Source organism: Podarcis liolepis, assembly GCF_965112155.1.
Source record: "Podarcis liolepis genome assembly, chromosome: 10".
In the NCBI taxonomy this organism is placed as follows: domain Eukaryota; kingdom Metazoa; phylum Chordata; class Lepidosauria; order Squamata; family Lacertidae; genus Podarcis; species Podarcis liolepis.
The window spans coordinates 38738595-38765357 of record NC_139562.1 but is presented as its reverse complement, the minus strand read 5'-3'; the positions used below and the strand labels follow the sequence as shown (position 1 = coordinate 38765357).

At 40.8% G+C, this 26763-nt stretch overlaps 1 protein-coding gene across 1 annotated transcript; it reads left to right on the top strand.

Moving 5' to 3' along the window:
* The first annotated feature begins 12662 nt into the window (after positions 1-12662).
* On the top strand, positions 12663-26311 carry NTS (neurotensin). Its single transcript, XM_083462518.1, has 4 exons — positions 12663-12926; positions 17834-17895; positions 24290-24514; positions 25947-26311. The coding sequence occupies exons 1-4, from the start codon at positions 12857-12859 to the stop codon at positions 26091-26093; spliced, it is 504 nt and encodes a 167-aa protein (XP_083318644.1). The 5' UTR covers positions 12663-12856; the 3' UTR covers positions 26094-26311.
* The last annotated feature ends 452 nt before the right edge of the window (positions 26312-26763 follow it).

The window sequence follows — 26763 nt, the reverse complement described above, 5'->3', positions numbered from 1 at the left end:
ACAACTATTATTGCTATTGTTCAATCCCACTCGTATCTCTGAGCAGTATGAGATTCCAGGAGTTCCAGGCACTTACACAGGGTTCATCTTTCCTTCAGAATGAGGGACAGCGGAGTCTTTAGGATATATGGTTTAATTACACATATATACAACTTGAGCCTATGATGGAGAGGATTACAGCATTAACACCGAGAGAGGGTCTTGCTTCTCCCACAGCAACAGCCTTCGATTCCCACACCTGAGAGGATCTGTAGGGATGGAGGTGTTCTTTCAAATGTTTGATGCCTAACTTGTTTGCCTTGGTTTGGGCCCAGAAATGAACTGGTAACCAGTCCACATGTTCTAAATGGAACCCAGTTTTGCAGCTGGTGGTTATGGGAGTTGGAGTTCAAAATATCTGGAGGGCACCACAGAGTCAGAAGAATGTGCTTAGGGCCCTCAAACTTCAAGTTGGTATGCCTGTTGTAGGTGCCACCTCCTGACTCAGGGTTCCTGTGCTTCTGATAGTTGTCTGACAGGAAGTTTGTTTTTACTAAGTATATATTTCCCCATTACAGTGCTCCAGGATGTCTCTTCCATCTAGCGATTATAGGTACAGAAAACCCTTTAAGGCCAGGTGTGAGACTATTATGACGACTGAACTTTCTTTGAAATATGCACCTAGTTCTCTCCTCAACTGGATGTTTGTTTTTATTTCTTGTTTGTATAAAATTTTTATATACCACTCTTTACCAAAATTGGTTCCAGGACAGTCAACAAAATGATGATAAAAGTACCATAATAAAGCAACTACCAAATAAAAGTGGCGGTTGAGGTTTTAAATGTGTGGAATACTTTTTAAAGCCTGGGAGAATGAGAAAGGATTTGTCTGGTGCCTGAGAAAAGGAAATGTTGGTGCCAAGTGATCTTTCCTGCAGAGGATGTTCCATTGTTGGACACATAGTCAAAGAGGGTCTTTCTCAGGGGTCGGCAGAGTTTTACCTGCCTGGGCTGGTCAAGTCCCACAGAGATCTCTCTGTGGGCTGGGTCGTGTGTGTGAGAGAGAGAGTGTGTGTGTGTGCGCGCAATTTCCGGCGTCTGCATCCGCACAGACACAATTTCTGGCATCTGCATGTGCACAGACGGGATTTTCGGCGCCGCAGAAGTGAGTCCCCGTGCCACACTGGTTTAGCACAACGTGTGGTGACTCACCGAGTGGGCAGCTCGGTTTGTGGGCAGGTCGTGGGCTGGTTAAACTGCCCCCATGGGCTGCAGGTTGCTGACCCTAAGTATTTCTGGTTGCTACCTGTTTCATTTGACAAGTTGCAGCAGAGAGAAGGACCTCAGAGTGTGGGAACAATGATCTCGGTGGAACTGCACCTTTATATAGCATACTCCTCAACTGGGGGTTGGCAATTCAAGATGCTGTTAGACTGCAGGCAGATCACATAGTAACATGGATTACATCCTGCTGTTGGAGAGTCTGTTGCTATCATTGCAGTCATGCAATATCAGTCCTATACACATTATAGATCACACTCCAGTTTCATATTTATTGCAAACACAATCCCCCAATCTGGCATATTAATCCTCAGTTTTTAACTCCTCAGCATGGTGCAGAGAAAATTAGACAGGCACTTACAAATCATTTCAAGGAAAATGATACTCCTGTTATTTCCACAAAAATTAAATCGGAGATGATGAAAACAATTCTTAAAGGAATCTGCATTAAGGATCGAAATGAAATGGGGTATGCAGGAGATAAACAAATTACAAAAATAATGAATTACAAATTCATTTTAATCAATTCGGTTCTAAGGAAAGTGATGGCGAAACTTTGAGAGACCATGTGCCCAAACTGCAACCCAAAATCCACTTATTTATCGCAAAGAGCCAACATGGCAATTTAATATGGGATAATAATGATTGTCTGCATGTACACATACAAAAACAAACAAACAAACAAACAAACCCAGCCAGACGTTTTGTGAGTGGCTATTATAAATTCTATAAAGATTTGCTAATTCCTCAAAGAAAACTATTTTTTCATGAAATTTTAGAGGGTGCTCCTTTAAAGACATGGAAAGATTCTAGAATTATATTTTTGTCCAAAGCTCATAAAAACCCTTGTATCTAGATTCCTATCACCCTATTTCCTTATTAAATCATGATCGCAAAACTTTTATCACCATGGATAGCTCAGCTGGTTACAGTTTGGTGTTGATAATGACAATGTTGCATCATTGATTGATGTATAGGAAAGCTCCATATTCCTTCATTGCGGGAGGTGGGACCAGGTAATCCTCAGGATCCCTTCCAATGCTACATTTCTATGATAATTACTCAAGATTAAATAAAGAATTACCTAAATGAATCTTGATCAATCTGGTTGATTCCCAGTCACCAAACTGCTGACCATATTGGAAGCGTTTTAAATATAACCAATCCATAAACAGCGCCTCTGTGAGGATAATTCAACATTCATGGTGGTAAACGCTTTGACAACAGCTATAAAATCTGTAATGAATTGGACTCTTTTCATATAGTTTCAGGGCTAAAGGCAAATTATAAGAGGTCTGAAATGTTCTGCTTTCATGTGCCTCCTTTAGAGCAAAGACAAGCCTCGGCTCATTTGGATGTTATGTTTCACCGTGAGGAAATACGTCATTTACATAAATACATTTTTTGTAGCCACAAACATGAAAAACAAACCTGTTTGAAATTCACCAGAAATCATTTAGATGGTTCTCTAGTAATCTGAACACCTGTTCAGATTACTTGAGAACTATCTAAATGATTTCTGGTGAATCTCAAACAGGTTTGTTTTTCATGTTTGTGGCTACAAAAAATGTTCTGCCCATCCATGCTTGTTCCCCACATTACCAGTATGGATTCCAGGAAAAGTAATTAGCAACTTGGCAAAGGAAACATTGGGGCCATTGTTTTTGTGAACATAAGGGAGGCGTGGGAGATCTGAGGAAGAGAGCTGGGAGCGGGCCCAAGCGCCGCTCATTGGTCAGTTGGGCCAGACCCGGGGAACACCTGTCTGAAGCCTGCTGGGATTGGCCAACTGCCAGCAGCTGGATGATCTGGCCAGCCATTTGTCAGATCACTGGCCTGGCCTGTGGCCTGGTTGCAATACCACCACCATAGAAGATGAGCAGACTTAATAAATGAATGGTGCGAATGCAGTCTAACAGTGTAATTATATGTATGTGTACTCAGAAGTGAGCCCCATTTAGTACAGTAGGACTTACTCTGGGTACATTTATATAGGATTGCAGCCTGAAGGAGCAATCCCTTCTCAACAGGCAGGTGGGTTTTGCAAGCCTGATGATAGCACACTGCAGACTGACAATGGTTATTTCAATAAGTAGCAAGAGACATGTACTTTCATCTGTGCACACATGCTAATTATTTTGTTTGCAGCATGCCATATTTGCAAAGAACCAGACTGATTTAGTTTGATGACTGTTATTATGTATGGTTATCCCTGGTATAACTTACTATTAAAGCAAAGGCAAAATATGCATGTCTCTTTATCAGTTGATATGCGGAGTCTGTATATAAAAATTAATTCATAGTGTTTCATAGAGTTCCCATCAAACCAGAGACAGAAGGCTGTGGTCACTGGTGAGAATTTGTGATATGTCCAATCTGTTACTGTCTGTTTCAAACAGGCTGGGACATCTCCCCTGTCAATCTGACGTTGTGCAATATATCCACTTATGGGTATTTGAAGGATCTGAATCTTTCCCCAACTAGGTAAGGAATCAAAACCAGGGCACAAGACTATGATCGCATTGAAATTAAGCCTTATTACATTTTTTAAAATCATTGTCTTATTTTCAGACTGCACTCCTATAAATATACACACCAGGGAGTAAATGCTGTTGGACACAGTGAGACTTACTTACGACTCAGCATGCATAGGAATTGTACTGTAAAAACAGCAGAGTTAATAGATCTAATCAAAAGCATTCAAGAAATGGCATGTGGATGCCATGACTAATCACCCTTCCTAACTTACAAGTCATGAAACAATAAATCATAATTTTGCAAAAATGTTATTTAGCAAACAACTCTAAATTTTCAGTGGTTTCCAAACAGGTATTAATCAATTACTGGATGAATCATTTGGGAGATGTGTGATACTGCTTTGAAAACAAAACAACAATCCCTAACATGATGAAAGTAAAGCTCTGATCTTCAGACTGTCCTGCCAAAGCAAATCTTACTCATTTCTGGCAGTGCCAGGTATTTTGACTTCCCAAGCAAAAGGATTTCTGGATGTTCCAGCTTCCTCCCACTTCAACCAGCCCTCTGGACTTTGCAGTACCAACTATATCATTGTGAGCTTTGCCTAATTGCTTGTGCATTTTCCTTTCCCACCAAATAACTTTGAGATTCTGGAGTGCAGCATTCATGTCCTGCTCTAGCTGCTTAGTACCACCATCATGCCATCTTCTCTTGCTTCTACAGGTGTCCCCATTCTTAACCAGCTGAGATTCAGGGCTTACCTAGATGGAAGCTTTCTCAATGGATGGTTTAGACCAGGCCCTGCTTGCGTGCATCTGGTTGAGAATAGGATGCTGGACTAGGCGGGCCACTCTCCTGATCTAGCAGTGCTGTTCTTATGAATGCAAAGCTGGAAGTGAATGAAAGGCACTTCTGAAAATCCTTTGGGTCCCTTCAACCTCCTGATTCGCTACAGGAGAGATGTACCAACTACCTTATTCTAATTGTGCCAGAAAGCCTGCTTACCATTTTGACAAGTGGCAACAATTGAGGCCTGATGGGATCAAAAAGCAGGGTGGGTGGGGGTGGAGGCATCCTTGGCTCTCGTGTGACTGCTGGATAATGTGTTTCCTCCATTGGCTGCATGAGAGGCCCGTAAAGGTAAAATATTTTTTTGGCCAATTGCAGGCCACCTGTAAATTTGAAAGGCCTAATCACATGCCAGTTTGGGGCAAGTCACTCAAGGTGGACCTGAATGAAGCCTTTCCTTGTTTGGCTTCAAACAAGTTCACCTGCTATCCATAAAAACTGATTGTGCTTGCACCGGGCAGTGCAGACAGCAAATGGATGTCCCTTATCCTACCCAAATTCTGGCCCTTCTTGAAGGAAACGAGCAGTTTGTTTGAAAGTATTTGCTATGGAATTACTGGGTCACCATATTCAGTGCCATGGAGGAATTTCCCTGCAGACAAAATTGGGCTTGTCTGCAATAGTCACAACTTGCTAGCAGAAAAAGGCATTGGGTTGGATCCTTAGTCTTCTTGAGTAGGTGGGTTGTAACCCCACCCCCATTTCCTCCGTCTGTGTATCAGGTACCAAATTAAAAGGGTACAGGGGGAAGATTCTGTCCAGTACTCAGACAGGGGCTATCAGGTCATAGAACTCCCCAAAATGGCATCCTGGAGAGATTGCCCATACATGGTGCTCATCATAGGGTGATCCAAAAACCCAGGATCAACCCTGTAGCAAACAAGCTGGTTGATTCAGGATACACACCCAATGACTTTGCCAAACATACTGACATCTGTGATCAATAAAGTTGTCACCAATTTGGTTCCATTATATTAGTCCTGTTGTTATACAACCCAGCCCACTGCGCCTGGGAACACAATTGCTGATTTGGCTCCATCTTTCGAGATCCCATTTTGTCATCTAGACTAGCAAAGATCTGTTTGGGCATTGTCGTCAGAAAGTCTATGTAGTTTGCTGGCAAGTAGCATGTCTGAGCTCTTCACCCCCGCCCACTGCCCCCCACCTTGCCAAAAGAACACTGTGCGACTCCACTGAGTTTCCAGCCAATTAAGATGCTCAGGCTCACACATGTCTGCATTTGTGTAGCAACAAGAGTTCTGCTTGAATCAGAAATGTGTGCTTATGCATCTGGATGGGATTGTAGCTATACCTGTGATTTTACTGGCAGCTTTTGAGGCTGACAGGTTGGGGAAGGCGTGATTACAGCCAGCATAGGGAGCAGCAATGGATGGCATTGTGGGGCATTGCTGTTCACCTGTAGGCATGATTGAAATTTCATGTTTCATCCTTGCAATTAGAGAAGATCAAGGCCACTGTATGGTTGGTTTGTATTATCATGACCTCTTCAGGTCAAACCTTTGAATATGCCCAAGATAAATTGATGCAGTGATGGAGCTTCATGCTCCGGCACTGGGGGGCGGAGAGCAGGTGGGGACGGGGCTGACGAGCATCCTGGGGGTGCGACACGCCGCCCGCAGGGGTGTGGTGCGCGCTGCCTGTGAGGACGTGGCACCCAACTCAGGGGGGGAACAGCCATGATGGCACCATGCCGGGATCGTGCTGCCGGGGGCGGTGCGCTCCCTCCACACTCCTCCTCCTCCACCAGTGAATTGATGCAAAATCTTTGCACTTAAAAATGCACGGACCAAAGTTAAAGCTCAAAATGCAGAACACTGTAGCAGAGGTACCATTGATGAATGAGATCTAACAGCTTACAGCACAATCTTAACCATATCTACTCAGAAGTAAAGCCGATTGACTTCATTGAGACATTCTCTCAGATAAGTGGATTTAAAATTGCAGCCATAGCTGGGCATAGTGTTAAGCAAATGACAATGCAATTCTGTTCATGAGTTGCACTGGCTAGCTATGATCAAATTACAACAAACCCCATTATGTTTGCATAATTTTTCTCCAGTCAGTGTGATTCATATACCACCTTACCTAGGATAGAGTTGTGGGTATGGTGAAGCAACATTTTAGCCAGATGGGTATGTTTCCTCAGTGAGAGGGATTGGTGAAACTCTCTATTTCAATTTCTCTGCTTTGTTCACCACCACTGATCAACCAAGCAGGCACATTGCAGCTTCCTGAGAACTTGTGGTTGCCAAGTGCACTGCTCCTTTCACAAGTAATGTATTTCCAAAGTGCTTGCTGCCACCATACAGACACCAGTAAATACCTACTGAGTGCAGTATTACTAGCACTGGTTCTACAGCAGGACTCAAAGCTTTATTAGGACTGCACTGTTGTCTATGGATTCCAAATTCACAGCTGATTCAACTGGTATTTTTATTGTTGTTTATTTGCTTCTTTCCCAGGCTGCTTCCTTATATGTCACACTCAACCTTGTACTTTAGATCAAGCAGGCAGTGCACTTGATCTTAGCCTTGCTTTCTCCATCTGTCAAGCCATCAAGTGAGGTACAGGCTGAAGATGCACAGCTGAGGGAGCATGTGGCTTGTGAAGCTCAGTTGTGCTCATCCAGAGGCATTTATTTACGCTCTTCATTACAAAACATGCATATTGCTCCTTATAGGCATAATGAGAACTAATCACTGAATATTGCTATACTGTTTGGCATAGACTGCTCTTATAAATGTGTAGCAGGGGTCACAAGTGTGTCATCTGCAGGTACCTCTGTGCTCACCAACATCCACAACTTAAATATCCTGTTAACTCTGGCTCAATGGTACTCCTGGGTAAGCATGCAAAGCATTGCAGCCTTTTTATAATCCACACCAGTCTATCAGACAAAGATTAACACCCCAGGAGCTCTTGTCTTCAAAGATTTGCACCCTGTCCCGCTAAGAAAACCTCTTCATGAAAATTCACCAGCATTTTAGTGCCAATTTCTCATTATATACACATTTTTGTATGCAATTTTCCAACTCACACATTCTTGCAAATGATTTCCCCCATTATAATTCATTTTTCCCAACATAATGTACTAATATATGCATTTATTGGTGCACATTACTCTCCTATATGCATTTTTGTACACATTACAGTGGTACTTTGGGTTACAGATACTTCAGGTTACATACGCTTCAGGTTACAGACTCCGCTAACCCAGAAATAGTACCTCGGGTTAAGAACTTCGCTTCAGGATGAGAACAGAAATCGGGTGGTGGTGGTGCAGCAGCAGCAGCGGGAGGCCCCATTAGCTAAAATGGTACTTCAGGTTAAGAACAGTTTCAGGTTAAGAACAGACCTCCAGAACGAATTAAGTTCTTAAACCAAGGTATCACTGTATTTGGCTAGACAACTGCAGTGCAAAATTCAGAGAAATGTGAATTTCAATGGATGGTTGTGCTTCAGCTAATATATTGTTTTAGAATATGAGACTTATGAGGTGGGTTCACCTTTAAATGTGAACTGAATCAAATTTCTCCCCCATCCCTAGGAGAAAACAGTAAGAACAAGCAGCCTCACACTTTGCTCTTTAAATGTCTTCCCATTTCTATCATTATTGGTCACAATTCAGTTTTGTTTGGGAGAAAATGAAACTGCGACCTGGATCAATAGTGCCAGACCACTTCCAGCCTGTTAAAAATATAGCAAGGACAGACTGTGCATTTTGAGGGAAATGCAAAGGTGCAGAAGACTTTGGGTATCAAAACACTCTTGTCTGCTAAGGTGCCAAATTTGAGATAAAAATAGAGGAGAAAGCCAAAGGCTATTAGCTGGAACGGAAATGCATAATAGACTGAATCATGAATTGTTCTGGGACACAACCTCAAGAGCATGCGCGGTCCTTTTTGGACCCAATCATTTGCCTACTTAAACCAGAGAGAGAGAAAAGTCATCCCATTGTTTAAAATGGCATGATCTTGTAGATGGTGCCAGAGTATGCAGCATTAGTCCTCTAGGGGATATAGTTGATTCCCTTAATGAAATTGCCATGTTGATTCTCATTGTACGCTAAAGGTAAAGGGACCCCTGACAATTAAGTCCACCCGCATATGACTCTGGAGTTGCAGTGCTCATCTTGCTTTACAGGCCGAGGGAGCTGGAGTTTGTCCGCTTCCGCAGACAGTTTTTCTGGATCATGTGGCTAAGCATGGTGAAACTAGAACAGCACACAGAAACGTCGTTTAGCTTCCCGCCAGAGCGGTACCTATTTATCTACTTGCACTGGCATGCTTTTGAACTGCTAGGTTGGTGCTGTGGGTTAAACCACTATACTGCTTGGGCTTGCTGATCGAAAGGTCAGTGGTTCGGATCTCCACAATGGGGTGAGCTCCCGTTGTTTGGTCCCAGCTCCTGCCAACCTAGCATTGTATGCTAATGAATGTTAATTATTAAATCAAACACTGTCAGAACAGGATTTTATTTATTTCGTTTGTTTTTAAAACTCTCTAGTCTTCGGTGAGGAAATGAAGTATGGGAGGAGGCTTAAAGCAACCCAGAACTGTTGAAATGAGGCTGCTATTCTAGACTCACTTACTTGGGAGTAAGTCAAATTGAACTCAGTAGGACTAAGTAGATATGTGCATCATTGTTCTGAGCTTAGGTCCACATCAAGGGAAGGGATAGTGACTTGCTATGGTGGTGCAATTTCTTTGTCATGGGTATTGACGGTGCACTATAAATTATAAATAATACTAGTACATCTAATGAGGATGGTGTAAGTTATCAGCAACTCTTTTGACAAATCAGGTGATCTTTCTTTCCTGGTAACCCATTATGCATAACAGGTTGTAAAATTAATCCCTCATCTTTTGCTTTCAGATTGCATTGAAGCCCATATCATACCTGCCAACATTTCTCCAATGAAAATAGGCACATCCTATTTAGTAGTAGTAGTAGTAGTAGTAGTAATAATAATAATAATAATAATAATAATAATAATAATAATTTTACTATTTAGACCCTGCCCATCTAACTCAGTTGCCCCAGCCACCCTGGGCAGCTTCCAATATATCTAAAAACATAACAAGACATTAAACATAAAAAACCTATACAGGGCTGCCTTCAGATGGCTTGGGTGGTGGATACCCTCCAACATTTCTTCAATGAAAACAGGGTCATCCTAAGGAAAAGCGGGACATTCCAGGATCCAATCAGAAACCAGGATGGCTTCTGTAAATCTGGGACGGTCCCTGGAAAATAGGGACACTTGGAGGGTCTGTCGTATGTACTGTCAAGCTGTGTGTGTAGAGGCCCCCGTTTGTGTGTTCATCTTGCACCCAGCTGGCGTTGCCAGCTGATGATATCCCACTCTACACCCCATGCCAGAAAATGACTTTTCTTTCTGCAATGTTTTGTCACGACTGCCTATTTTCTTTTTGCCTTTTTTTGAAAAGAACATTTATCTACTTAGCAGCAAAACGACTACCTTCCAAAAAGAAAATAAAACTATAAAACTGCTTGAAGGGGTGTGTTTCCTGATGTTAAGAGTAAGCAGGTCTCTCTCACAGCACGTTTCTCTACAATACCCTTAGGCCTGGCTGCAATCTGAAACAGATATACTGGAGAGTAAAATGGGGCTTCCTTCTGAATAGACATGCAGAGAATTGCACTCTAAGACTGTGTATACACCATGCATTCAAAACACCCCTCTTAAGAAATCATGGAAACTGTAGATTTCCCCTTTCAGAGCTTAAATTTGAAAGACCCTTAGGAAATTACAGTTCTGAGGTTTCTTAGGAAATATTTTTAAGATGTTCTTTAAATGTATGTTGCAAACTTCCCAAATCTCTGTCCTGTCTTCAGGAAGTAGAGTCTTGAGGGTGGGGTGGTGATGGAGGAATTACATTTGAAATCAATATTCTAGTCAAGTTTTAGGCTGTAATTCTAACCACACTTACCTGGGAGTAAGCCCAGCTGAATATAATGGGACTTGCTTCTGAGTATGCATGACTCAGATTGCAGGCTATAGCATCATGTTCTTTTCCTATACCTGTTTATCCTCATCTTCACCATTAATGAAATCCATGTTTCATTTCTTGCTGAGTGATCATGTCCATTGCAGCATGCACTCCAAGCCAAGTAAGTTACGGCAGAAAATGCAAACAAACAAACTTGAGAAATGTTTCACAAGCATGCCTTACACAGTCAATGTTCTACCACACACTGAAGTCACCACTTGTCGTGCTGGTTTGTACAATAAGCTCAATGGAGCAAAGTGTATTTTGACCACATGGTGGTTAGAGTTTTTCTCATACTTCCACTATGCCCCCTAATGGAAAAAAGGTAGATAGATGAATAAACTTGACTTATTATGCCAACCATGGCCAAGTGTATGTTCATTTCATTCATCTTCTGGGTCTATCTAATAATATCCTGTGCAATGTTCATATTAAATCATTCAATAATTCTTTAAGAGCTTAGTTTTTGATTATTTTTTCCCTCCTGAAGTATGAAGTTTGCATATTTTGATGTGCAACTGATTATGTTGAAAGAAACAAAGTCACATACATGTTTGTAAATCAATTTTTTTAAATTAAATATCAGCAAGGGTGCAGTCCTACGCATACTTGCTTGTGAATAGTCCCCTTCAACTTACTGGGGTTTCTTCTGGATAGACATGTAAAGTTAACTGGACCACATATCGAAACAAACAAACAAAAATCCTTACAGTAGCACCTTAGAGACCAGCTAAGTTTGTTCTTGGTACGAGCTTTTGTGTGCATGCACACTTCTTCAGATACACTGAAAGAGAAGTCACCAGACCCTTATACAGTGGTACATCTGGTTACGTACTTAATTTGTTCCGGAGGTCCGTTCTTAACCTGAAACCGTTCTTAACCTGAAGCACCACTTTAGCTAATGGGGCCTCCCGCTGCTGCTGTGCTGCTGCTGTGCTGCTGCTGCACGATTTCTGTTCTCATCCTGAAGCAAAGTTCTTAACCCGAGGTACTATTTCTGGGTTAGCGGAGTCTGTAACCTGAAGCGTATGTAACCCGAGGTACCACTGTATATAGTGAGAGGGTGGGAAGGGGTATTACTCAGACATGTGGTGGGAATGGGTGATTAGCTGATAGGTGTGGTAAACCAGTTGACGACTGTAAACGACTGCAATATGTCAATTGTATTCTTGTTCCCCTCCATCAAATACGTAAAATGATAACATTTTGAATACATTACCAGTGTATCCATCTTGGAATCTTTGATGAGATACATTTAAATATTATTGCACCTCATTGGGGACTGGGCCATTGATCCAGAAGAACCTGCTGGATCAGGCCAATGGCCCATCTAGACCACCATCCTGTTCACACAGGGGTCAGCCAGTTGCCTGTGGGGATAAGCATTCAAAATAACAGTAATTACACACACACACACACACACACACACATTTATAGGCAGCAATGCTTCAGAATACCAGTTGCTGGAAATCAGCAGAGGGGAAGAGTGCTTTTGTGTTCAGGTTTTGCTTGAGGGATCCCCACAGGCAACTGGCCGGCCATTGTGTGAACAGTTTCCTGGACTAGAAGGGTCGTTGGCTTGATCCAGGAGGCTCTTCTCATGTTCTTAGGTTCAATGATCCAATTCCCAATGCGGCACAATATTTATTATTATTATTATTATTATTATTATTATTATTATTATTATTATTATTATTAGGAATAATGATGCTGGTACATCATACCTACCGGATAACTGAGTCACTACTTATATCGTCTAAGTTGCATAGGACATATGCATCACAGTTCGACTTTCTTGTTATTGTTGTTCCTCTTATCGCCCGATGCCTCCCGGTGTCCCTCTCCCTCTCTCTGCGTCAAGAAGCGCGGAGCGCAATTAACGAAGCGCGTCAGTTTCACTCCGGAGAAGGGGAGGGAGGCGAGGAAGGAGGAGCGGGCGAGTGGGTGGGTGGGTGTTTCATTAAAAGACAGTGGCTGTTATGCGTTTATGACATCAGCCCCCTCGCTTATATACTTAGGGAATGACCCAGAGCTACCTTTATGGTCCAGACCTTCTGAAATCAGCTCAAGGCAGTAGGAAAGCCGAAAGACTTCTCAACTCTCTCTCTCTCCCTCTCTCTCTTTCTCTCTTTTCCGTGCGTTTCCCTCCCTCTCTCCGCGTGTGTGTCTCCCTCTCTCGCTCACACAGCTTGTCCTTTCTTTGTACGGACTTTACTTTCTAGAGGGAAAGAAGCATGGCAAAACTGAGGGTGCAGCTAGTGTGCGCGATGCTCTTGGCGCTCGCCTCCTGGAGCCTGTGCTCAGGTAAGTCCCCTTACTGCAGCCTCTCTCTGCAGGGCGAACGGCAAGGGGCGCCTCTTTTCGGGCTTGCCTCCCTCTCTGGCGAGGAGGAGGACGCGGGGCGATTTTATGCTAAGCTGGGAGAGCCGCATGCAGGGGAGTCTGCGTTGCGAAATGCCTAGTCAACCGCGAAATACTTGGCCAGTTTCAAAGATTGGGCGCTCAGCAGGGCGGATGCTGTGGTGGAGCCTCTCTCAGGAGGTGTCTAAAACTCGGAGATTTATTGCAGTGTGCGTGTGCGCGCAAGACTAACATACAACTTTCGAGGGAGCGTGTGCGTGTGATTGCCAACGCGCGCGCGCTTTTCCTCTCTGCATTGCTAAAAAAACGGACCAAATGTACCAAAATAGTTCACTATAAGCTATCTTGATACAGTTGGTCCCATCGAGGAAGATTCATTCTAGGACTCTGAAAACTGATGAACCACACCTGAAACCGACTGAAAAATTCCTATGGCTTAATCCAGGCTTGGATAGGCTTGCCGTGCGCTCAGTTCTACACATGGAGAAAGAAGGTGATTCTTGATCAAAACTGAAAGAAGACCCTTTAATGTGAAACAAACAATAGATCAATTTTGAAGACAGGCAACTGGGCTCTGGTCCTCAGGTCTACTATAAGTTTGCTGGCTAGTTTTAGGGCAAGTCACCTTTTTAACCTGTAATTCAGTTCTTTTTTGGTAAAATATAATGAGGAAAGTAATCTATCTCATAGGCTGTTGTGAGAACGAGGGTGCTTTCAGATGGGCACTTAATATTGTTAATGGGTTGTTCAAATATAAAAGGGTTATTGTCAACAGGTGGTGCACATATATGTGTGTACACACACACACACACACACACACACACACAGTGCTATTTTTCTTGAAAAAGAGGTTCACTATGAAAACCTCCCTCGTTTTCTTAGAATGGCAATGGCACCCACCTTAGAGGTGCCAGAACTGAGTTCCCTGCATTTCCCCCAGAAAAAGCAAATCTTGATTAAGTGAGGTGGAGGTTGAATTGGGCTGGCATTTTGATGCCTTGACATCTTATGGATGCTGTGAAAAGCATGGCATACCCAGGGCACACCCATCCATAATCAACTCCTATCTGAAAGCACCCTGAATAGGATAAGAGTGTATGGTTACTTGATTTGGCTCATAAGGTGAGGAATGGCTGCAAGGTAAAAGAGAAGGTTCTTTCTGAAACTTTGGGCAAGATTTCCTGGAAGGGCAAACTGCATCTTTCCAGTCTGTCCATAGCTGAAACTCATCAATGACATGGTTGATTTCACATGAATTTAAAGGATCAGAAATAACTTTTCTCAATGAAAATGCGGGTTTAAATAAATGTAGCGGCAGATCACCATAAAGAAATAAAGAAAACATAGGGATATTTAATGCAAATATACTGCTTTAAATCAACTCTCCTCACCTCCCAAGAATTATCTTTTAGTAACTTGTACTTTGGAATATCATTTCCCATAATGAAAAAAGCTGCAGTGTGCATAATGCAAAATAGTCTGATATTCCTATGATACACAGAGAGATATAAACTAAGGTAAACCAAGTTCAAATCAAATGTACATGTGTTTCATGACTATTCATGAAATATTTCATGGAGTAAAGATGTATTTTGTATTCAGCTGCTTCATGTAGAGTTCAAAACTCTATGATACATAGTTCAAGACTAGAGCAAAAGTATTCCCAATCTCATTTAAAATGCTTATGCCTTAAACCTTTGTATCTTTATGTGGATGTAGTGAAGTAGCAACCCAGAATCCAGTGCAGTTACAGTGAAGGAATTCTTTTTTTTAAATCAGTGAGGTTTAAAGTTAAACACACTTCAATTTTTGTGTCATGCTGAACCCAATGAATCTTACTTTCAAAAACAGTGTTTAGGGGAGCACCTAACAGCTCTCTCCCTTTTCAAAATCAGTTTTTATCTCCCTTTTTATTAGTATATTGCATTTTCCTACCAAAAGAAATGTCAAAAGTACATAAACCATTGTTTAAGGGCTTTACAGATATTGGGTACTATAATAGCCCAGTTGATAACATGGATACTTTGATATAAACTGTTCTCATCCCAGTGTCAGAAACAGAGCTTTCTCAACTTTTTAATTTTTTAAAATAAATTCTCTGTTACCAATTGTGCTGTTAAGTGTTAAGAAAGATGTTTTAAGAAAAGTGGCATTTAGATCTACTTAAAACAGCAGGAGCTGTTTTCTTCAATGGCACAGCACTTCTCTTTTGCAAATGTTCTATTGCAATCCGCTGTTATTATAAAGCCAAGGGAACACTTATGCAAATATTCCATATTTCAATTTGAGAACATTGCTTTCCTTGTACTTGATCATCTCAAGCACAATCTAGTGATAAGTACTTTTAAATCCCACTGGATTCCAATGGGAAGTGCAAGCACTTGCCAGAAAGCTTTCATTAAAACCAGTGCAGTGCCTTAAGTTTGACAGAATCATACCAGTGATATCCATAGACAGTCCATAGAACATTGAATGATTGCCATAGGACTCACTGAGCTTTTAATCTGAATACTCAGATTTACATATTTATAGTTAGAACTGGACAACAAATAAAGTGGAACACAGCAGGGTAGCAAACACTACTACCATTCATCTCTTTAACCCTTAGGACATGATATGTCAAGTATGACATGAGGTTGAAGGTGACTCTAAGTTTCAAAATCTGATTGTGATTTCATGGAATTAAAACAGGATGCTTTTCATACAGATTATAGTAGCAGTTATCAAGTGTAACTATCATTTTCAGTTGTCATTAGCATCATTATTCTAATGTGCACATCTCTGAGTTGTTTTCACTTATTCTGGAGATATACAGTGGTACCTCAGGTTACATACACTTCAGCTTACAGACTCTGCTAGTCCAGAAATATTACCTTGGGTTAAGAACTTTGCTTCAGGATGAGAACAGAAATCGTGCGGTGGTGGCATGGCAGCAGTGGGAGGCCCCATTAGCTAAAGTGGTGCTTCAGGTTAAGAACAGTTTCAGGTCAAGAACGGACCTCCAGAACGGATTAAGTACGTAACCAGAGGTACCACTGTATGCGCATAGTATTACTTTTGCCTAGATAGATATTTTCCCAGATCTTCCACAGTTCACCCGTAATTTTTTTTGAAGGATTGTTTTTCCTTACAGGAAGATGCACACTAATACGATTTCTTAAATTTACTCACATGCCTATATACCCACATGTGAGAGCTAGTGGGGTGTAGTGGTTAAGAGTGGTAGACTTGTAATCTGGTGAACTGGGTTCGCTTCCCTGCTCCTCCACATGCAGCTGCTGTGTGACCTTGGGCTAGTCACATTTATCTGAAGTCTCTCAGCCTCACACACCTCACAGAGTGTTTGTTGTGCGGGAGGAAGGGAAAGGAGATTGTTAGCCGCTTTGAGACTCCTTAGGTTAATGATAAAGCAGGATATCAAATCCAAACTCCTCCTCCTCCTCTTCCTCCTCCTCCTCCTCCTCCTCCTCCTCCTCCTCCCTACCCCAATGTTCTTTGTTATTATACACCAAGTTGTCCAGATTCCTTCACTACAATATAACTGCCTACTTTGGGCAGCATTCTTTCAGCAATATCATTTCTCATATGATTTGTATTGCAATCTAGCTCCATTAGAGATGATGAAAAAAATGTTGATTTTAAGCAGATGTGGCTTGCACCTATAAGTTGGCATCTGTCTGCCACTTATAATTTATACCATAGACCTATTAATAACACTATGCCGAAGATACTGTGTTCATTGTGTGAACTTAATACTGTAATAGATATGATCAACAGATTATTCTGTTTAAATTTTACTAGGTTAAATCACTATAAGTATTATTGGGTGGTTCCAACCAAGTCATTAGTTTTAATAAGTCCATTTCATTGTTGTTGTCAGCTACTGGTGCCCTTGGAAAAACCCAGTGGCAACATAATACCCCTTAAGTATCTTCATACATGTTTGTATATCTTGGCCCCCAATCCTAGTTATGACTTAAAACAGTTAATGATTACATTTTATTGCTATCAATGGCACAGTGATCTTGATCTTATTCATATTTATTTAGAGAGAAGTCCCAGTACTTTCAATGAAACTCAATCTCAATAATTGTGCATAGGGTTGCAGCCTTAGCCACAGCAAACCATAGCTGCATTGGGGCCAAATGAACTTAGTTGCTCTTCTCCTTCCTCTCTTGGAATGCAATAAATTTCCCCCTGCAATTCAGTGTTGAAATAAATTACTTCTTATTCATGGATCGGTCCTCCAGACTTATCCTTCCCTTGGGGAAAAAGGGGGGAAAGAACTTCAAGACTTGCTAGCATGCTAGTATAGCGGTCACCTATGTTAGCAGAAAACTCTAAACCCCATTGGAACCATAAATCTCTTACTGTTCTAGTCACGTGGATCCATACATACAAACTCACTGAATATGGAATGTTTATTGTGAAAAGTGTCCTTTCTGCCAAAAAAAAGTTCAACGCTATTTGACCTCTTGGATTTAAATATTTTCAGGATGTGCCTCTGGGTAAATGTAGTAGGAACTTAAAATAATTAAGTCATTAAACCTACCCCCCCACCCCAAAGAATCAATGGGTTCTGAGCCCTAAAATGGTGGTGGAGCCCTAAAAAGTTGCAGTGGACCAATAATAAGCTGCTTTCATGAGTGAGCTGCACTTTTCCAGAGAGAGAGAGACTACATAAATCAGGGAATGTGTATTAAAGAACAAACCACTTGCCAAGCATTTATTTTAGCCAGTGCTTAACCCTAAAATCCCTTTAAAGGATATTCCTAAATCCTATGTGTTGAAACCGAAATGCTAGTGATTTATAATGAAATAGCAAACATATGTTTCTGATTAACTCACAGATTCAGAAGAGGAAATGAAAGCCTTAGAAGCTGATTTATTGACCAATATGTATACATCAAAGGTAATGTTTTTCCCCTTTTTGCCACAGAATGCATGAATTCTCAAACATATTTGTTTTAGCATACAATCATAAAACCACAGTTTTACAATATTCTATACAAGGTATTGTGCAAAAATTCTCTTCAATTTCAAAGACAGTAGAAAACCAAAATGTATGGGTGAAGGGATAGTGAAAAATTGATGTTTTCTCAGCTGAACTGTTGATACATGTACTGAACAGCCAGCATGGAATTATGGCCTGAGGTACATTTATTTGAGGAAGATATATTCCTGGGCAGAATATACCTGATGAAAGTTAAGGTAACATAAAATCAAATAATGATTTTGAAAAGGTGTGCAATTAGCATATCAAGCCAGTGAAAATCCATCCCAAGAACTGCTAGTTTTATCCATTTTTAGTGAACCACAAATTGACAGAAAAATTACTTCCATGGCATGAAATCAGTGAATGATGGTTCCTTCATTTTGAGGATATTGTATCCTTCATGTTTGGTCTCAAATGGATGGCCTCAGGATCCCACAGGTGACATATCAAAATGTGGAACATATGGTTTGACAGGCAGGTAGCCAAAGAAAGGGTACCCAAGTAATATCTCCTTAACGTAAGTGAATAGTTAATGCTTTGCCATCGAAAGATTTATTGCACAGGTTAAAAGCAGGATCTTTGAGACACAAATGGCTATCCCCCCACTCCAAAAGAAAACTTAATCAAAATTTTAATCTAAATTTTGGCAAGCTATAGTTAGTATTACCATTTTCCAAGTCTTTCACCTGAAATCCATATGATCAGGACCTTTGTCTTTGCTGGATCAGATGATTGCAATCTTGTGGCCTTGGTAGAAATAGCATTTGTGCTGCTATTACTAATTGCTCTAAAAGAGTTCTCTAATACAATTTGGGGGGGGGGAGATTCTCTCCCTCACACACACACGAGCCACAGGGTTGTGTTTTGTTAGGATGATGCCTCAACAAAATACTTTTTCTTTGTTAAACTGGGTGATACCTTGGAGGAAAATTTAGACTAATCCTTACTGGAAGACGTGATCAAAGGCATCAAAAGGCAATATACACTCTCACCTATGGCTAAAAGAGTCTTCACACTGAAGTGAAGCATAGAAGATGGGAGCCTGTGGTCCTCCAAACGTTTTTAGACTAGAACTCCCATCATGTCTTATTATTGGTGATGTTGGTTGTGATTGACATTAGTTGGAGGCCACAGGCTCCCCAGCTCAGTTATACATGGTTGCTGAGGCATTAGCAGCTGCCCTAAATTGCCAGGGAAAAGTATAAAACAGAAAGAAAACATGAATATTTGTATATGGGGAAGGGGAGACAACCAAAGAACCTTTCTGACACAAAAATGAGCAAATTGGTTTCAACAAAAAGAGATGCAAATGCAAAGTGAAGTTGTGTGGACCCATAAAGACAAACAGATTTATTGTGGCATAAACTTCCATGGGCGGCTCTAGTCATTAAGCCTAGTCTTCAAGGTGACTCATGACTTTTTGTCTGCGTTTGCTACAGCAGACTAACTCAGCTAACCCCCTTTCGGATTTATAACAAAGGGAATTGCTGGCACTTTTTAATTTAGATATTTGAAAGTGGAATGACAAATACATCATAACTTCTGATGTACATGCTTTTTCCTTCCCTGGGCCACCACCGCCTACTGTCACCTCAAACAGGTTTTTGAAGGCCAAATTCTCCAAAGCCTGTTGAACATAAATGATGGTGGGCTGAACTCTGGCACTCTGGCAACTATGGATCTAACAATCTACCAACAGCTATCTGAAATAGCAATCATCTAATTCCCCACCCTCTTTTACTCTGATAAAATACGTGGATAGCACATTGGTAAAGCATACCAGAGGATGGCATTAATGAGGCAAACCTTTTCTTCTGGTTTGTGTGATATCCTTTGGGATGAATTATCATGGCTAGGTTCACAACCCATCCAATGGCCTCAAACTGAACAGCATAAAGGGATGAAGAGAAATAAACATGAAAGAAAACTGAGTGCTACAAACCTCAGGACTGAGCAACAAAGTATCCAACTGCTATGCTGTCTCAATTTTGAACATTTTAAAAAAATAATTCAGAAATCTTAAATTTATTTCTGGCAGGGTGCATGCACTTTCGTGAATGCTTTATTTCTTTTTCTTTTTTCCTCTTTTTAAATTAGTGTTCTCCTGTGATGAAACGATTCCCTGGACAGGGTTTTTCTCTTGTTTTGAAAGCCAGATCTCTTGCACGCATCGTTCAGCAAATTGCTCCACAACTCTTGAAAACTTCACACCCTGATTCTCTTTAGGGCTTCTTCAGATGAAGTGTTTATTGAGCATTCATCCCAGTTTGCTAGTGCAAAGCATATGCAGAGGTTAAATTATGGTCTCCCATTCAGAGCATTCATCCTGCTTTGTGTGTGGGGTGTTCATATGTCATTTCATTACTCATTAATTCACTGTCCAGTGCAATTCATTTTTGCTCACCTAACTTCAAAAAGTGGTTTGATTATTATTAATATTTTTAAAAAAGGTTTTGTTGAGCAACATAGCCCATTCAATCCACTTCAATTGAGCAAGCCTAAATCTCTGAATCCTTCCCACAAAATAGTTACTTTCTGGAGGCACCATTATTTTTCATTCATTCATTTTCATGGGGAGCCTGCTTGTCCCTCCAGATGTTGTTGGGCTCCAACTCCTATCAGCCATAGAAAGAAGGTCCAAGGATCAAGGACAATAGGAGTTCTAGACCAGTAATCTGGAGGGCAGTAAACCCATAAGAATAGCCTGCTGGAGCAAGACAATGATCCTGCAAGGCCTCTCCTCTTCCCAGAGGGGAGGGGTTGTGAGTGGGAGCAGCTTCCTGCAGCAGCAGGGAGGCGTATTTGGCTCCCTGTTTCTGATTTGCCCCGCTGCCGTGACAAAGCCCTTCAGCCGGCCAATAGGGCTGGCTGGTGGGTGGGGTTAGCTGCATTTAAGCAGCCGTGGCAGCGCTCTGTCCCCAGTCTATTCCTGCTTGCATCTCCCGCCCTCCTTCCCTTTAGGTCAGTTTCCTCTGTGTATTGACCTTGCTATGGACTTCAGTTGGTTGCCTTGGTTGCCCAAAGGACCTGGTAGGACTTTTTTATCCATTTAGCAAATTGGCACCAGCCTCTTGGTTTTTTCGCCTACCTCATAGCAACTTGTCACAACTTTCTGGTATTTGTGGTTAGGCATTGGAATATGTGTACTGTGTTGGAGGATTGGGCATGCCCATCATCTATCCCTCCTCTTTTGGGTATTCCATTAAAGGAATCCGGCAGTCGTGGATCCTGTCAGATGCCCAGCTGGTGGCTAGGGCCATGGCACAACCCCTGGTGACATCATGGGGAAGCTTCCAGTTGTATTTGCATCAACAAGCTCCTCCCACTGGTTGTTAACCCTGAAATGACTCCCTGCTGAGCAGGGTGGAGTCATGTATTGCTGTTTTATCCAATGCCTAAGCCAATACTACTCACATGATGTAACCAATAAAGATGTGGCCTTATTTTGCCCATTAACCAAAAATAATGTGTCTTTGTTTCTTATTATAATCCTATGCGGGTGGTAGGTCTTCGACTCACAACCTGTCCTCACAGTGGCCAACCAGTTGCCTGTGGGAAACCAGTGAGCAAAATAAGACCACAGAAGCATGCTCCTGCCTCATGGTTTCCAGCAACTGGTATCTGGAAGCATTGTTGCTGTCAGCTGTGGAGGTAGAGCAAGCAAACATGGCTAGTAGCCACTGATAGTCCACAAATTTGTCTCGTTCTCTTTTAATGCCATCAAAGTTGGTGGCCATTGCTGCTTTCTAGGGGAGTGAGTTCAACAGTTTGACTAGATGCTGCATGAAGATGTAGTTGCTTTTATTTCTCCTGAATTTTCTAACATTCAACTTCGTTGGATTTCCACACATTCTAGTGTTATGGAAGAGGGACAAAAGCTTTCCTCTAGTCACTTTCTCCGTACCAAGCATAATTTTATAAACTTCGTTCATGTTGCCTCTTGCTTGCTTTTTTCTCTGAACTAAAAAGTCACAAATGCTGCCGTCTTTCTTGACAGGGGATTCATTCATCCCCTTTGGTTACCATTTTGGTTACCCATCCTTGCTTTGGATCATCAAAGTCAGCAGCTGTTGCCTTAAGAGTGCTTACCTGAGCATTCAGGGTTGTATCCAGCTAAGCAGATAGAGCTAGCCCACTGAAAGTAATGAATCCATTATCATCATATCCAATAACTTCAATCTGTCAGTTCTGCATGGAACAAGCAGTGGATACAAACCCCCTGCAAAACAGAGATGTATATGAGTACCTTAATAATTGTTCATGTTCATGCTCAATAAAAAAATATCATTTAGATGAAATCCTAAACAATCTTTCAGAAGACCAAGCTTTGCCACTTTTTTGTTTTGCTTCCTGGAACTATCTGTTATTGCATCCCGGTAATTAAGTTGTCAAACGATCCTGCAAGGCTTGGACAGGTTCAGTTCCAAAGTAACCTTGCTTCAAAATGTCTTTCTTAATTAATTAAAATTGTCACTTCATGGGTAAAAGAAATTCAGGGAGGTCTTGACTGCAATTTCAAAACAAAACTTTGATAAATTTAATATTGGTGGGATGAAAAGGCTCAGTTTAGATCACAGAGTGGGTGCAGTCAGGCTGTCAGAAGCCATGGATCATTTTAGAGGAGATCATTGTCTTAAAAGAGGCACTACTGGATCTTAGAAAGAATCCTGAATATGTGGATTTAATCACATAATGTATTTCAGTTTTCCATTGTGGATATTGTGATGACAAAAATAATAGATTAAATAAACACAAGCTTTTTGTGATACTATATAGAAAACACACTCATTTATGTCTGCTAGCAAGTTTCAATCCTTCATCCTACAAATGAAGGGACAAAGGAAGATGTGGGAAACCTGTGGTCCTCTAGAAGTTGTTGGATTCCAACTCCCGTCAGTCCTGGCCACCATGGCCCAAGGTCAGGGATAATGAGAGCTTAGCAGCATCCAGAGGGCCACATATACACCATCCCTAATTTATATGTACATACAAAAGAAATTCTGAATGTTAGAAGTAAGCTTTCCACTTTGAAAAATCTCTTACGGCTCTCTTGAATTGTCACTTATCCAACAGCACAGATGTAACAAGGTTTATTTTAACTGGCAAAATAGCAGAAGTCTGGGGAAATGTTTTGCATTTGGAGCCAACAATTCAGTGTCTGTACATCCATGGTGGAAAATTGCTCGATAGACTGAAAGTACTCTAGAGAGAGAATTGTATCTTTTTTCCAAACTAATTAACAAAATTAGTTACAAAGTGTTAATGAGCCGACAAAAAAACCTTCCCAGTGTAGTAAAAGTGAAGTGTTTTGATGTTAACACACTTTCCTCATTTGCATTCTTAAAAGCAAGGAACATTGTTTAGGTAAGCAGTGAAAGTGAGACTGACTAAAACAGAAAAACTGGTGATCCGTAATCGAAATGTCATGCTCAAAGTGGGAAAAGTGGCTCATCTGTAAGTGATGGAACTTAGAAGTTCTCCAGATAAAATGCATCCAGTATTAAAACAGCCAAAGTTTACTTGAGTTACTTAAGGGATTCATCTCTATTTACAAACCACAAAGACTTTGTAAATAATGTCCAAACCAACCTTAGAGCTATCAGGATCCAGGTAACATTTTTAAGAAGCATCAGCGCAAATGTAGATATTCAAGATATGATTAAAAGTTAAGGACACTGGATTGTAACCATTTCATTTCTACTCAAATTACACCTATGAAAATCTATATCCATTCACTTCAATAGGTTGACTTTGAGTATGACTGGCATTGAATACAACCATAAGCTCAGATCACTCAAAGACTGAGCAATGACAGTTGGGAGTGGACAGGCCTAGGAGGTAGATATTTGATTAACTGCCCATGACTGGGTTGGGAAGATGAACCCTATAATTTTTTTTCATGTATGCTATCACTAGCATGCCATCATTTTGGCCCAGATGGTGAGCTTAACAAGCTGCCAGGATCTAGAGCTTTGTGAATATCACTGTGACTCTCAGAATCAAGGGAAATGAAATTCTGATATGCTGAGAAGCATCTCTAACCTTGTGTCAGCTTGCAGCTTGAATGACAGCTGCTGAATTTGCGCTATATAGGCAGGGTGGATGGCAGAACAGAATAGCAGGCAAAACCTAATCCTCACAGTTAAACCTTCAGCCTCCTGTGACATATGAAGCACTTCTTAGCATACAGGAACAACAGCTATATGGAAGCCTGAGAGCACATTCAAAAACCTTATTCTGTTATTCAAGTGGCACTATCTACTGATAACAGGCAAGAACATCTGACATGCTGTGCCTGTTGATCTTTCAGATAAACAAGGCGAAGCCTCCTCAGTGGAAAATGACCCTTCTAAATATCTGTGACCTCATCAGCAACATAAACAACCAGGAAGAGGATGTGGGTGATGTTGAAGAAGAAGACCTCCTGTCAAGAAGACAGTTTCCCTCTACTCTTGATGGCTCTAGTTTGGAAGCATTGTTGACGTTGTACCAGCTTCAGAAAGTCTGCCACAGCAGAACCTTTCAGCACTGGGAGGTAAGTCAAATCATGCTGGGGACCCAAGTTTTGCTTTACTTTGATCATATTACTATGAAAAAACATTTTTATTCATACAGTGCACAGATGAAATCATTTGTGTGTTTTTTAATGTTAAACAACAACTGATGAACTCCTTTTACCGGTCCACAATAGAAAGTGTCCTTTCATATTGTATCACAGTGTGGTATGCTGGCCTGACAGCCACAGACAGAAAGTCTCTACAGAGGGTGGTGAATAAAGCACATGGTATCATGGGCTGTCCCCCGAGTCCGCTAGATGACATCGCAAGGGATTGTTGCCTTAGGAGAGTGAGAAAAATTCTCAGGGATGACTCACACCCCAGCCATCACCTCTTTAATCTTCTACCCTTGGGCAGGAGATATAGAAGTATAATCAGCCGTACCAACAGGCTAAAAAAATAGCTTCTATCTGTGGACTGTTAGGCTGTTGAACAAGAAATAACATAGTGAAATTGATTTGTGAGGTGGTGCGTTGTTCGATAAGAGATTGAATGTTTTGTGGGGGAGGCTTGTTTAATTTCATTGTACACAGGCTGTACAATGACAATAAAGGTATTATTATTCTTTTCCAGTTAGCAAGGTATTGAATGAAGACCACCCATAGTTTAACAGGTCTTCAGGCTGGTATTTTTATTCCTTGATTAGGAATGTCATAGATTTATTCCTAAATGATGAAGGAAATTGTATTGGACCCATTCTTGCCCTTAAACCTCAGAGTCTGACTTCTGAAGCACAGTATGCTAAGTAATACTTTAAAAGACAAGGCATTAAAAAAGTACGAAGTCCCATCTCCTTGACTACTGCAAATCCCCAACTAGTTCCCATACATCTAGAAATAGATGGAAATAGTTCAAAAGGAGAGGGAGTGCAGGTAACATCCAGTCAGTCTTTATTTCTGCATGCAATACTTTTCTGATCCTTAGGACACGAAGGGTATTATTTTATTATTATTCATTTCACTTCTATACAGCTTTCTATTTTTAAGGGGGGAGGGAATCTCAAAGCAGTTTACAAGACATTAAAACATCAAATAAAACAATCCAGAATAAAACATTCAAACATTGGAAGTAAGTCAGATATAAATTATACATTCGAAACAACACAATTAACAGGAAACTAAAATATTTTCTTAAATATTTCAAATGATTTCTCCAGTTGGAGTTGGGGGGGATCCCTATTGGGTAATGGGAGTTGTTGGGGAAAGCTGGTGTAATTGTTCACTCATGTTGACAATTCTATAGTAATTGATTAGGTCATATTACACGGTATTAACTTTAGGCAGCATAGATGATAGATGATAGATAGATGATAGATAGATAGATGATAGATAGATATGATTCAGATGTGCTCCTCTCACCAAAAATCCATAGGAAAACAATGATTCCATATTATCTTGTTATTACCAACAGTTACTTCAGCAAGATGTTTATGACCCTGAAAATGCAAGCCAAGATAAAGATCTGATGAAGAGGAAAACTCCTTACATTCTGAAACGGCAACTGCACGTCAACAAAGCCCGACGACCATACATACTGAAGAGGAGTTCATATTACTGACTCAGCAGTTAAAGTAGTGTTTATTTAGTTTCTAAGTAACTGTGCTTTATGGTTACCTTATTTCAACCTTAAATCTTATTTGTGTGGAAAATAGATTATGGAAAGTGACTGTGTCTTTCTTGCCACTGTTGTTTCTTGGTTGTGATTTTTTCCTACTTAAAATTCATTGGAATAATACATTTGAAAATAAATCTAGTTTCTAAGCATTATGCATTGTACACCACTGAGAATTTTGAAGAGTTGGCAACATTGTTTACTCTGTGATACACAATCCTTTCAGCAAGTAGAAGAGCATAGTTGTATAAAGCCTTTCAAGGATATTTCATAATTCAAGCCATGTTGAATTATCCATAGTTATTACACAAGTAAATTGCAATATAAAACATTTTGACATTCATGATGATGAGTTATTCCATCAGTTACTATAGAATGCTTATTAATAAATTCATAACACCCAAATGCATTTTTATCGTCCATTCTAGCTCAAACTGATTCAGAAAATGAAGGACAAAGCCCATAGAAATTATATACACCTTAAACCCCAGACAAATCAGGGGGATTGACAGCACAATCCTATGTTCAGAAGTAAATCCCATTCTATCCATTGGGGCTGGATGCAAAGGATTGGAGTCTTTATGACACAATTAAAGCTCCAATCCTTTACTCATTT